The sequence below is a fragment of the Otolemur garnettii genome, unplaced genomic scaffold (assembly GCF_000181295.1).
Source record: "Otolemur garnettii isolate 467f Iridium unplaced genomic scaffold, OtoGar3 scaffold00046, whole genome shotgun sequence".
NCBI classification, from domain to species: Eukaryota; Metazoa; Chordata; class Mammalia; order Primates; family Galagidae; genus Otolemur; species Otolemur garnettii.
Window position 1 is genome coordinate 8,592,061 of NW_003852441.1, and position 14,550 is coordinate 8,606,610.

Sequence of the window (14,550 nt, forward strand, 5' to 3'; positions counted from 1 at the left end):
TGCTTACAGGGATTTGAAAGTTCCTGAGCTTTGGAAAGAAACGCATAAATACTGACCAGAAAACACACACACACACACCCCTTTTTTTTCTTTTTTTCCTGTTTCTTTCTTTCTTTCCTCCTTTTTCTTTTTTAATGTTAGAAAGTGAAAACAGGCTTTGGAGTTATGCGACCTTGGGCAAGTCATCCAGTCCCTTCTAAGGACTCCCGTTCCCCATCTGTGAAATAGGGATACTCTGCGGGAGCCGGAAGAGACCGCGTAGGAGGCGCTCAAGCCACGCCCCCTTCCTGCACGGTACGCACCGCCCCGCGGCCACTGGAAGGCCCTGGGGACCGGGCGGGGGCGGGGCGTCTCGGGTCGCACCCCGCCCCGCTCCCCATGCTCCGCCCTGCGCTCTCCCGGGAGATGGCGCCGGCTGCGCGGCCCTGGGCGCGGGCCCTGTGGCGGGCCTGCAACTGGCTCATGGCCGCCTTCTTCGCGCTGGCGGCTTTCGTGCAGGTCAGGCGGGCCGTGGCGGCGCCCGGACGGCGGGGGCGGGCGGGGACGCTCGGGGCTTTGGGCCCTGGGCTGCGAGCTCCGCCACCAGTTCGGGCGTGCAGTGTAGACCTACAAGCCCGCAGAGTCTCAGGGGTGTTCACTTCACGCAGACGACGGAAATTGAGGCTTATTCTTGGGAGACCCCCAGTCCCTCCCCTGCTCAGACACAGATGCATTCATGGCAGCAAGCCACATGCCCGCGAACCTGACGCGACCTCCCCTCTTGTGCTTAGTCTGTTTAGACGCCCCGGCGCGCTGGTGCAGCGCGGGTCACTTTAAAAAGCACCTTCCTTGGCACCTTTCTTTACTTTAACCCCATGGGTGAGACTGAACACAATTCAGGGTCTCGGATGAGGAAGCCGGACAAAACCTTTCCAGCATAATTATCCTTTCCGGTCTGCCTTGTGACCCCTTCATAATCATTGCCTTCATTTCTTGAGACTGGAGTGTTCTTAAAATACCGCTTCCAGGTTTGACGTGTCTTCTTCAGAGCTCCTGTGCAGTTCTGTTCAAAAGTATGCGGCTGTACAGTAAGACCATCTGTTGTGTTCATCCAGAAAGCCCTTCAAACCAGCCTAGTCTGCTAGACTGTGTCTTGCTCAGATTTTGTATCCTCCGTGTCTATGCAGTGTCTGGCACTGAACAAATGAGTAAAAAAGCAGACCAAATGTAGGAAGGGAGCAGGACTGGGTGTCTGCTAATACCGTGACGTTTTGGCAATTCCAGGTAAATGATCCAGATGCTGAGCTGTGGGTGGTGAGTATGAGCTGCTTTTGACACTTCCCTCCTTTTGGAAGAATTGTGGAACAGGCAAAACATACAGCTGTCTCTGTTTGCCCCTCCTCCTTACTTTATTTACTTAAAAACTTAGAAGTTAAACCCTTTGTAAGCTCTTTTTTCCTAAAAGGGGATGAGAGTGATGATGTAACGTGTGGTGTGTAAATTCCAAAGTTTCTGGAAACAGAGGTCTTTCCACAGTATTCCCTTTGAGTAGATGGCCCAGCTGAGGACCTAGAGACCACTCAGGATAAATTGAACCATTTCCTTAGGAAGTTCTAGCCAGAAACTCCAGCAAACTTTTGACTGGGAAATGCCAGGCCTAAAAGTTCCGTGGTTCTGCTGAGGAAGTGAGTTATAGTTATAGAAGTAATTAAATCTCTTTAAATCTACAGTATTCATTTAACCAATGCTCTGATTTGAACAATTAGAGCAGTGATTTTTCAGCCGTGGCACAGGGCCATGAGAGGATCTCAGGTGTGCTTCGAACATTTTATTTTTTTATTTTTTGTTTTTTGTTTTTTTGAGACGAAGCCTCAAGCTGTCCCCCTGGGTAGAGTGCCATGGCATCATTCTCACAGCAAACTCCAACTCCTGGGCTCAAGCGAGTCTCCTGCCTCAGCCTCCCAAGTAGCTGGGACTACAGGCGCCCGCCACAGCACCTGGCCATTTTTTTTGGTTGCAGCCATCATTGTTTGGCGGGCCAGGGCTGGGGATTCGAACCCGCCACCTTAGGTGTATGTGGCTGGCGCCTTAGCCGCTTGAGCCACAGGCGCCAAGCCCGAAAATTTTAAAGATCATTAATGAAATTATTTTTGAAAAAAGTTCAAAGCACAGTATTTTTTTACTATATTTTTAATCAATGTAATTTAAGTGTGCCGTGCAAGTTTAACTATAGATTCAAGTGTGCTGTGAGATTAAGAAAAAAAAAAAAAAGGTTGCAAACACTGCATTAGAGAAATGTATGTCTCATACATTTTGCCAAATATTTTAATTTTGTCCTGATTCTTTCAATACAGATACACAAGACTGTCCGAGATCACTGAGATGATTCTTAGCCTTTAGAATAATGTTCTCCATGTTAGCAACACACATGGAAGCATTTAGAATTATAATGCCAACTTCTAGTCCATTTCTTTAGTGCAGTAAAACCTCATTCTGCTATTGCTTATTATCCAGATTCATATGCCTCCAAATCAAATCAAATTGCCTTTTTCTTGAGACTCTGACCTATATCTCAAGTTCTAAATATTATTTCCCTACAGACAGGTCTCAGATATCTAGCTTAATGTTGAATTTCCAAAAGACTGCTGGATATCCCCACCTGTACATCGCACTGCTCCTCAGGCAGGCCCAAGATCCTACCTGGTATCCCTCCCTGCATACCCACTCCTCTACCTGACTTGCCCATTTCTGTTATCAGCAGAATCATTCTCTGAGTTATCATCGGTCAAAACCTCAGTCATCTTGAATGTCTCTCTGTTCCTTAACCAGTGCCTTTGGGTGAGATCCCCTCCAAAGACAAGTAAGTTTGAGCCGAGGCTAAGGTGAGAGAATCCCTTGAGCCCAGGAGTGTGAGGCCAACCTGGGCAACATAGCAAGACCCCTTAATTAAATTAAATTTAATTAATTAAACTACAATCTAGGTTTAACACTTATCTGTACCCTCCATGTACATTTCACCTTTAATGTCATGTTCAGAAAATATAACATGAAGAAAAGGCCTTATGTCCCCACAGACATCCTCTCTCATTCCTACTTCCGCCTTTCCCTGCCTCCCCCATGGACCCCTGAAACAGCTTCTCAGCTCTTCTGTCTACCTCACATCTCTTCTGCTCCTAGACCACTTTCTGTACGTTACTTTCTGCTTCAAAAACTTGTTACATCCCAAGATCTCTTAAGTTGAAATTCCCAACTTGGATTCAAGGCCCACCACGTTATGGCTCCATTCTGTCCTCCCAGCTTGGTTGTTGAAACCTAATCCATTAATAATAGTTAATGTGCCTTGCCTCTAGAATTCCTGTGTGTCATACTCTAGCCAAATTTTAAGGACTATCTCAAATGCTGTCTCACCCACAAAGATCTTTCTGCCTCTTTCCTGTAAGTTCCAACAATTCTTCCTTTGAACCTTTTGATAGCACTAACACATTTGGCCTTATATTGGAGTTGGCTGCCAGCTCCCAGGAGAATAAGAGCCAATCTTCCATCTTCTTGTTAGTCTTTAGGCAACCTAATGGAGTGGCTCCCTGATAGAAATCCTTCCTGCAGCTCTGCTCCTATAGCTCAGCAGCTAGGGCACCAGCCATATACACCAGAGCTGACGTGTTCGAACCCAGCCCCGGCCTGTCAAACAAAAATGACAATTACAACAACAACAACAAATAGGCATTGTGGCAGGCACCTGTAATCCCAGCTACTTGGGAGACTGAGGCAAGAGAATCGCTTAAGGCTGAGGGTTTTTTTTTTTTTTTTTTGGTTTTCTTTTTAAGCCCAAGAGTTTGAGGTTGCTGTGAGCTGTGATGCCATGGCACTCTACCGAGGTTGACATAGCATATTGACTCTTGAATGAATGGATGAAGGGATACATACATACTAGGTTACTGGGCCTTGGGACCTGGTCTATACCCAACTCATTTCCATGTTCTCTACCTCACCTTGCAACCAGATGTGATAAGTGCCACACAAGCAGAGACTACCACTTCCTTAGTCATTTCTGAAACTAGAGGGTGTATTGGAGTACACCAGCCACTCATCTCACCTTTCTTTACTTCCTGAACACGTTTGAACATCTCCTATATTAGGCACACTTCTTAAGCCACATTATTTCCTCTTTTTTTGCTAACAGGTGATGTACACGATACCTGCAGTACTGACTCTGCTTGTGGGATTTAATCCTCTTGTCACAGGTATAAACCTTGCATTTTGAATGGAGATACAACAAATCAGATTTCCTTACAACAATGAGAGTCTATCCTCCCAACTCCTAGAAAGAAAATGGGGTACCCTTTCTGATAGAGGGGATAATTCTAATCTAACTTATCCTTCCGACTGGGAAACATTATGAGGGTCTTCTATACTAAGTCCTTCTTCACCAATTTAGACTGAAGACCTCTGATACTGATGTGAAATCATGGTCATGCAGTTTAACCCATGAGAGAGGATGATTTCTATCACTGCATTGATTTCTTAAGCCACCACACTAACAATCGAAGTGTTACTCTTGTGTCCCCTTACACAGTGGCAATCAATGCCTATTATATATTTTCTCTTTATAACCTAGTTCAACTCATTTTTGTACACATTTTTCTTAGAGTAACACCATTCCAGTTAATTCATTTTCTTATTTTGGATTTATTCGATCCCTGTGTATATAAACCAGTACTCAAATTTATTATAGAAATTGTTTATAATGTCCATAACAAATATCTAGATTTTTCATTAAAATATGTTGTTTTTCCTAATCTCCCTATGTATTATCAAGGTATTTACAGCAATGTATTACCTGCTTCTATGTAGGTTTCCCCTTTCTAGGCTATGCAAGGGGGATCATGGTTTAAAAGCAGGATCATGGTGTGTACATCTTTGCACAAGCTTGGCCTACATTTATGTCAATCTGGGATGCTGTAACAAAAATATCATAGGCTGGGTGGTTCATAAACAACAGAAATTGATTTCTCCTAGTCTTGGAAGCTAGAAAGTCCAAGATAAAGACGCCAGAAGATTCAGTGTCTGGTGAGGACCTATACCTGGTTTGTGGGTGTTGTCCTCTCTCTGTGACCTCATGGTAGAAGGGGCAAAGGAGCTTTCTCAGATCTCTTTAATAAGGGCACTAATCTCATTCATGAGGGCGCCACCCTCATGAACTAACTATCTCCCAAAGGCCGCCCTCCCAATACCACCACCTTGGGGGTTACGATTTCAATGTACAGATTTGGGGAGACACAAATATTCAGTTCATAACTATATGACCAGGCACATAGTAAGTACTTGATGCTTGCCAAAGGAATGAATGGCTGTAAAACAGGATTTGCTATATATTTATTCTGTAACCTTCTTCTTGGATACCTCACATGTACATCCCAGGTGTGTATACATGTAAAAAAAAATCTACTTAAGATAGTTTATATAGCTCACAGGCTACCTAGCTCAATGCTGGACAAAATGTAGCTGCTTCACTTTTTATGGCCCTAAAAACCTCTCAACCAACTTTAAGTTAGGCAGTTTTATACTATAAAACAGTGTCTTAGAAAAACATACATTTATATTGGTTATTAACATTTTATTATTGGGAACTATTCCTTCTGATAGATTATTTTTCACTTTCTTTAAAATAGCTCTTAGTAGCTTGAACATTCTCAGGGGCCTTAGAATAAAAAGCAACAATTCCTACCTAGGTGGGGAAAATTCTAGCTCCCTAGATGTCTGGGTTCCTCACAGGCCCCAGAACTCTTATCTGTATCTTTAAGGTGGGTCAGTTAGGGCTGCTTGAGTTACAAACTAGGGGGAAAAAAACCCTCAACTCAAATGTGCGATGAGCTAAGTAAGAGAGAAACAGGCTGGCAAGTTTATTAGGAAGGGGTGGAAAGGTGCTGGCTTCAGGCACTGGTGATCCCTGAACTTCACCCCTGGCTCTGCAAGGCAGACCGGCAGCTCCCAGTTCACTTCTTCCTAACACCGAGTCCAACAAGAATTAGAGTCTGTTTTTTCACTCCACCAACATGTGAGAATCAAATGGTGGCCCCTGACTCATTGTCTGTTTGTCCTGAGCCAAATCACTGTGGCTGAGGGGATGAGTGCATTGATCAACCTGGCTAAGGTCCAGTTTGCCAAGACACACAGACCGGGGGTAGAAAGGGTGGATGCCCAAAGAAAATGAGGATAGTCATCACAGGAAGAGGAGGTTATGTTTATAATTGGTGCTATGACCTCTGTGTTGTCCCTCAAAAAAAAAAAAAAAAAAAAAAGACGTTCTAGATGCCTTTTCTGAATGCAGACTGGCAGAACAGGTGCAGAGATCATTTTCCTATGGGATATGATTCCATTACAAACAGCATCAGGATGTCTATTTTTAGGTAACATTATTTGGAAGAGCATCTCTGCGATACACATATTCTTTTGTGTGGTGTGGGCTGTCGGCTTGGCGTACCACCTCCTGCTTCACACACAACAACACATCTTACATGAGGAAGAAGGCAGGTGAGCAGTGACTTTTTTGCCCTTCAGAAGGGTGGGATAGAACTGAGAAATCTTGCATTCCTTTATAAGACTGTATCTGCGTAGAGTGATGATTGAATTCTTCCAACTATACCATGAGAGGCAGAGAAGGTATTACCTCCTTTATAAGCTGAAGGAACTGAGGAAATGATGGAGCCAGGATTCAAACCCAGCACTGCCTGTCAGACGCCATCATTTCTGGGACAGGCAGCCATTGTATAATACATTACAATTTCCTTATACTGCAGTCGGGCAGTGGACCTTGGCCTCCTGGTGGCTAGCAGCAGTGCTATGCAGTAACACTCAGTCCAGTTGCCATCATAGCTCTGTCAGCATTCTTACTGATTCTGGTTTAAGCCAGAATCTTATCTACAAGTGTGATCAGCCACCTCAGAGGTCAGGATTTGAAGTGAACCTCTCTTAGACTTGGATGGTGGAATGTCTCGTGTCACGTCCTCACTTTGTCACCACCACCTGTTCCTATTTTATCACCTCTTCCTTTGCCTCCTGCCTCTCTTGACCTCCTTGGCATGGTAAATAGCCCCTGCTGACATCTGCCAACACCAAAATTGAGAGACCTGTTAAGGTCAGCAACATCCCTGAGAAGTGCTGCTTTGTTCTAGGCTCTAATCTTTTTTTTTTTTTTCCCGGTTGCAGCCATCATTGTTGTTTGGCGGGCTGGGGCTGGATTTGAACCCACTACCTTAGGTGTATGTGGCTGGCGCCCCAGCCACTTGAGCCACAGGCGCTGAGCCCTAGGCTCTAATCTTTAGACAACTGGAGAGCCAGTCAGGCTGGGTCTGTGGATGGGAAGGGAGAGCAAGTGGGTTGAAGCAGCATGAAGCACATGGGTTATGGTAAACTCAAGGGCTTCTAGTAGAACTCTGGCTGACTGTGATCATTTTTTAATTGTGTTATAATGCATATATCTAGGCCAAGCGTGATGGCCCACACCTGTAAACCTAGCACTCTGGGAGGCCAAAGTGGGAGGATCACTTAAGCTCAAGAGTTCAAACCTCGTCTCTTAAAAATAACTAAAAAATCCAGCAGGTCATTATGGCCCACACCTGTAGTCCCAGCTGTTTGTGAGGCTGAGGCAGGACGATTTGCTGTGCCCAGGAGTTTGAAGTTGCTGTGAGCTAGGCTGATACCACAGCACTCTACCCAAGACGACAGAGTGAGACTCTGTCTCAAAAGAAAAAAAAAAAAAGATACATATAGAAGGATATCCCCACCCCTAAATTATAGTCTGATTCATACTACAAATCATTCTCCTAAGAAGTGACTCAATCTCGTGTGAAAATAATGACTGATCAAATATGGGATTGTTTTTTAGTTGTACTGTTCCTCCAATAACCTGAAATAAGTGATATATCTGTGTGGGTTTTTAAATATTCATTTAATTTTGTGAAGGTCTACTTATAAGCAGTCATGGATCTCATATCTGCCTCTTAAGATGAAATATATTTTCATATAAGCCTTTAAACTGTCTGAAAAAAAGTTAATTTATGAATCACAGCTAGACTTAAAAACATTCGATAGATGCCATATATCTTGAGGAAATCAAGTAGTCAAAAAATGTGATAATACAAATCTTACTTGCAGCTACTTCAAAAATATGAAATGTATGCTCATTTATAGGGAGCTCTCTGGTCTGGTGATTATCACAGCATGGATGAGCCTATGCCACAGTTCCTCAAAGTAAGTATTCAAACTCATCAGTTAAAATCAGATGTCTTCAAGGTTAGTAAGATCAGGTAGTAAGTGAAAATACTGACATACAAGTAAAAACAGGAATCTTTAGAAAGAAATCTTTCCTTTTACTTAGGGAAGATAAGAACAGTTGATTTGAAGTTTCATGATCACTTATGTTCATGAATACCAGAGTTTTCTATGTGGCTCAGTGTAGTCAGAGGCAATTGCCAGCCTAAAAGGTGTTCTGGGGGAAGGAAAATGGTCTCACAGGGAGCTTGAAGATTTAAGCAAGAATAAAGGGCAAAGGAAATATAAATGTGTGAGTACATATAAATGAATATTAACTTATCAGACAATAATAATGATGTTTTGTGGGTTTAAACATATATTGGATAAAAATACTTAGCCACAGTAGCATGTAAGTTGGAAGGGGAGAAATGGAGTTAATGTGTTCCAAGGTTCTTTAATGGTCCAGAAGTGATAAAAGTACCAATTTGTAGACTTGGATAAGTCAAAGATTCATTTTGTAATCCTTGAATATGAGAAGGCAAGAAAAGTGACTGGGGAAAAACAGAACAAATGAGATAAATGGAAAGGATATATTAAGAAAGAAATTTAAAGCCAAAGAGACCAGAAATTATATTAACTGTGAATGTATAAAATATTCCAGTTGCATCAAAGATGTTCAAAATGTATAAAAAGCTTAAAAACCCACTCTAGACTGTTTACAAAAGATAACTCTTAAATATATAGATACAGAAAGATTTAAAGTCAAAATATGGAAAAAATTTGCTATAAAAGTACCAAGTGAAAGCCAGTATAACAATTTTAAAAATAAAATAGACTTTAAGACAATTATTTGAGAAAAACAACATTTTTAAATATTTTAAATTTTTTTAATTTTTTATTTTGAAAATTTTCAAAAATATTGAAAAGTGGAGAGGCTAATAAAATAAATCAGATGTACCAAATCACCCAGCTTCAACAACTATCAGTATGTCCAATCTTGTTTCATCTAAACCATTTTCTTTCTTCACTCCATACTGCCAGGCTTTTTGGAAATAAATTCCAGACATCATATTGTTTCCTCTATATTCCAGAATGTATCTCTAAAAGAAAAGCATTTCAAAACTAACCAGTCTACTATCATCATACAAAATCTACAGAACAATTACTCTTGTGTATTATGAGTTTTCTAGTCGCTGTTTCAGTTTCCCAGTTATCTTATAAATGCTTGTCTCTTTGTGCCTTGTAATTCCTATAAATTGGTGGTTAAATCTAAAAGTTTGATAGGTTCTGATATCATGCTAATTATTTGTTACAGACTACTTTATGTTAAATAATGGTACTATGTACTTCCATCACAATATACATAATGCCTACCTGCTTCTCTGTGATATTAATAGTCTTTGATGATTATTGCCTAAATCTGTTAACTCATTGGGTTGCTAAATAGTGATATGCTAATTATATCATTACTTATTGATTAGCTGGAAAACATCTATAAAGAGAAACTTCCACTTACTGATTCTTGACTACTCTGAGATATATATCAGAAGCAGAAAAGGAAAGGAAAAGGGAGTTGACTTGCTCCCTTTATTTACCAGCTTTTTCCCTTATTTTTTTTCTTTGAGACAGAGTCTCACTTTGTCGCCCTTGATGAGGTGCCATGGCATCATAGCTCACAGCAACCTTAAACTCTTGGACTCAAGCAATCCTCATTTTTTTTTTGCAGTTTTTGACCAGGGCTCGGTTTGAACCCACCACCTCTGATATATGGGGCCGGCACCCTACTTCTTTGAGCCACAGGCACCACCCACAATCCTCATTTTTTAAGGGGGTCTTGCTCTTGTTCAGGCTGGTCTCAAACTCCTGAGCTCCAGAGATCCTCCTGCCTCAGCCTCCCAGAGTGCTAGGATTACAGGCGTGAGCCACCATGCCCCGTCTTCTTCCATTTTGTATTCCCCCAGCAATGGACACGAGTGCCTCTCCCTGTAGCCTTGCCAACAGAGTGAATAGTCAAAATCTTGAACTTTTACTAATCAGATAGCTGAGAAATGAGTAGTTTTAACTCTCACATCTCTTATTAAGAGCAAAGGGGAGCATATTTTCCATATGAGTAAGAGCCGTTTGCATTTTTTTCTACAAAATGTTGGTTTAATCTGAGAAATGTAGGTTTAATCTGATTCTTACTAAAGCTGTTGGTCTTCTCTATTTTTAGAAGCTCTTTATCTGTATGTAAGCTGAAAATGTTATTTTGTAGTTTGATAATATCCTTTTACTTTACTTATGCAAAGTATACCTTGCTATGAAAAAGTTTTCCTTTTTTTTTTTTTTTTTGAGACAGAGCCTGAAGCTGTCCCCCTGGGTAGAGTGCCGTGGCATAACAGCTCACAGCAGCCTCCAACTCCTGGGTTCAAGCAAGTCTCCTGTCTCAGCCTCCCGAGTAGCTGGGACCACAGGTGCCTGCCACAACGCCAGGCTATTTTTCGGTTGCAGTCGTCATTGTTGTTTGGTGGGCCCGGGCTGGATTCGAACCCGCCACCTTAGGTGTATGTGGCTAGCGCCTTAGCCACTTGAGCCACAGGCACTGAGCTGAAAAAGTCTTTCATGGTTAATTTTTAATGTGACCAGATTTATCAGTCTTTTTCCATATGACTTCTAGATGTAAAAGCATCATTAGAAAAACTTTCCTCACTCTCTGGTTGTAAAGTATCTTACCTAAGACTTCTTCTAACACATGTATGGTTACATTTTTACACTTAAATATTTGATCTATGGGGTTCCAACCTTTTTATTTCTCTCCTACACATTGATAAAAGAGTTGTCTTGAGCCACATGAGCATACTTTTCTTGATATTTCACACTACAGATAAACAAAAAAAGGCCTCAAAAATCAGCATGCTGCCTGTGAGCCACATGTTGAAATTTATCCCAGTGTAATGGTTATTTAGAATGGGTCCATTTTTACATTTTTGTATGGCTATCTGGTTATCTCAACACCACTTTTTTATTTTATTTTATGAGATAAATCTTACTCCATTGCCCAGGCTATAGAATAATAGCAGCATCTTAGCTCACAACTTCAAACTCTTGGAATCAAATGACCCTCCTCCTTCACCTTCTTAGTTAGCTGTAACTACAGGTACATGCCACCACAATCAGCTAAATTTTTTGTAAAGACTGTAATCCTAACACTCTGGGGAGGCTGAGGCAGATGGATAACCTGAGCTCAGGAGTTCAAGACCAAGCTGAGCAAGAGTGAGATCCCCATCTCTACTAAAAATAGAAAAACTAGCCAGGTGTGGTGATGGGTGTCTGGTCCCAGATACCTGGGACACTGCAAGAGGATCACTTAAGCCCAAGAGTTTGAGGTTGCTGTGAGCTGTGATGCCATGGCACTTACCCAGAAAAATAGAGTGAGACTCTGTCTCAAAAAAAGAAAAAAGAAAGAAAATTTTCTTAAGCAGAACACTAAAGATCATGAGGAAAAGACAAATTTTAACATAGTCTAATTAATCAGTGACTTCTGTTCTTCGATATTTGCAACACACATAAACAAGGATTTCTATTAAGAATATATAGAATTTCTACAAATGAGTGAGTTATACTGGAGTAAAACAATTAAGAAAGCAGACTAAAATGTAATGATATGTTTTACCAACTCAGTCTTTATACTTATTTCCAAAGCAATTCATGATTTTTATTGGATTTTTATTTATAATAGTTTTTGTGTCTCTTTATAGGAATCCAGCTGGTGGAAGAATTCAGTTGGTTATTGCCACTGTAATCACTCTTTTCCCATTTGTCTCATGGGTCTACATATATATAAACAAGGACATTCGGTCCTCCTGGCCAACTCACTGCAAGACAGTAATTTAAATGACTTTAAGAATCTTGTTATTAAAATAAACATTTTAAGTCAATGTTTTATAAACATTTAGGGTAACCATCCAGTTTTGTAGGAGTTTATTTCAGGTCATTTAGACTAATAGAGTTTTGGTTGTTTTTTAAACCCTAAGAACTTTTTAAGGCTGCCTACAATTCAGTGTAAGATTGGATGGGACTAGTTAAGAAATAGAGTCTGGTATTCTCTGGAAGTCTTTGTGAAAGTTATTGTATATCATAGGGTAGCAGAAAAGGCATAGAACAAAGGTTTCAAAATGTGAGTTCTAATTCAACTTCCTCTCTACCTATGTGATTTGGGAAATTTTATAAAATAGGATTAATACCAGATCTACTTACACAGTTGCAAAGTTCAAGCCAGATAATATAAAAACATTCTAAAAATATGAAAGTGCTTACCAAGATTACAAAAGGCCTACTCATAATTAAAAGAGAGGGAAGTGAAGGTTTGGGTAACGTACTGAAATAGAGGTTCTAGAAGGGGTGATGCACTAATCTCAGTAGTTCCCGACGTGGTCTCATGAACTACACAAGAACCTACAGGAAACTAAGGAACAGGCATATCTTAGAAAGAAAGGGAAGTTGGGGTGGTGCCTGTGGCTCAAAGGAGTAGGGCGCCAGCCCCATATGCCAGAGGTGGCGGGTTCAAACCCAGCCCCGGCCAAAAACTGCAAAGAAAATAAATAAATAAATAAAAGGGAAGTTGGACAGAATAAAGGCACTTGAGACCAATGAGGAAGGAAACAGGGAATATTAATTACATTCTAAATGAGAAATAAGGCTCAAAATCTATACACATTCTTTTTATTTATTTATTTATTTTATTTGGAGACAGAGTGTCACTTTGTTGCCCTCAGTACAGCTCACAGCAACCTCCAGCTCTTGGGCTTTAAGCTTTTTCCTCAGCTTCCTAAGTAGCTGGGACTACAGGTGCCCACCATAAATGGATGTCCAAACTAAGCCCAGTGAGGCTTACTTTGAGAGCTGCACCCTCCAGGGTGGGAGCCACTAGCCACATGTTGCTATGAAGCACCTGAAATTGGCTAGACTAAGAAAGTAAATTTTAATTTTTTTCATTCTCATTGTAATCTAAAAACTGACAGTCAATTATCAGAAAACTTTTAAGTGTGGTGTGGAACAACTTGGGCATATGAATCTACTTTTCAATTAAAAATTGTAATACCTAAATATAGATCAAGTGTTCTCAATGAAAATTTAGTGTCCCAGTGAATGGGCATAAGTATAAAATATACACTAGATTTTAAAGATATGGTACAGAAAGAATGTAAAATATTTTATATTGATCACATGTTGAAATACTTTAGCTATATTGGGTTAAAAATCATTAAAATAGATTTTATCTGTTTCCATTTACATTTTAAAATGTGACTGCTGGGCGACGCCTGTGGCTCAAGGAGTAGGGTGCCAGCGCCATATACTTGGGGGTGGTGAGTTAAAGCCCGGCCCTGGCCAAAACTGAAAAATATGTGTATATATATATATGACTGCTAGAATATTTTTAATTATTTGTGATTATTCTGCTTATACTATTGTTTCTGCTTACCTTGCTTTTCTGTTGGACAGTCTCATGCTAAAGGATGGCAACTTTTTTACATATGTGAGCATCAAACTCTGTGGTCAGATACTGTTTTATGAGATCTAGGAAACATATTACTCAAAAAGAATCAGCACCTTCCATGTGTCAGAAGAGTGAAAATGAGTCTAGTAGTTTGTCTCTTTATTTTTATAGCATTTATAATAACAGTACGTATTCTATGAATATTTGTTAAAGGAGGTATGTGTGTTTTGTTTTTGGTGTAGTGGCCACAGAACAGTGAGAAATTCTCTGAGATTAAGATTTGCATGAGAGGCTGGGACAGTGGCTCACACCTAGAATTCTACCACTCTGGGAGGCTGAGGTGGGTGGACTGCTTGAGCTCAGGAGTTCAGGACCAACTTAAGCAATAGTGAGACCTCCATCTTCTATTATTAGAAAAACTAACCAGGTGTCATGGCACACACCTGGAGTCCCATCTACTCTGGGCTCACACCTAGAATTCTACCACTGTAGAAAAACTAACCAGGTGTCATGGCATACACTTGTAGTCCCATCTACTCTGGAGACTGGAGCAAGAGGATGGCTTAAGCCCAAGAGTTTGAGGTTACTATGAGGTATGACGACACCATGGCACTCTACCCAGAGCAATGGAATACAACTCTGTCTCAAAAAAAAAAAAAGGGGGGGTTTCTAGATGAGAGAAATGGGGAAGGTTATAAAAAAAATATTGACCCAGGGTGGTGCCTATGGCTCAGGGCCAGCCCCATATACTCTGGAGACTGGAGCAAGAGGATGGCTTAAGCCCAAGAGTTTGAGGTTACTATGAGGTATGACGACACCATGGCACTCTACCCAGAGCAATG

General features: G+C 40.9%; 1 protein-coding gene across 2 annotated transcripts; it reads left to right on the forward strand.

Moving 5' to 3' along the window:
- The first annotated feature begins 404 nt into the window (after positions 1 to 404).
- TMEM220 (transmembrane protein 220) lies at positions 405 to 12,172 on the forward strand. Of its 2 annotated transcripts, XM_012805960.2 has the most exons (6): positions 405 to 498; positions 1,264 to 1,293; positions 4,160 to 4,220; positions 6,387 to 6,510; positions 8,170 to 8,229; positions 11,970 to 12,172. In XM_012805960.2, the coding sequence occupies exons 1-6, from the start codon at positions 406 to 408 to the stop codon at positions 12,103 to 12,105; spliced, it is 504 nt and encodes a 167-aa protein (XP_012661414.1). In that variant the 5' UTR covers position 405; the 3' UTR covers positions 12,106 to 12,172. The 2 variants fall into 2 exon arrangements, with proteins under 2 accessions (XP_012661414.1, XP_023369817.1); XM_023514049.1 differs by lacking the exon at positions 1,264 to 1,293.
- The last annotated feature ends 2,378 nt before the right edge of the window (positions 12,173 to 14,550 follow it).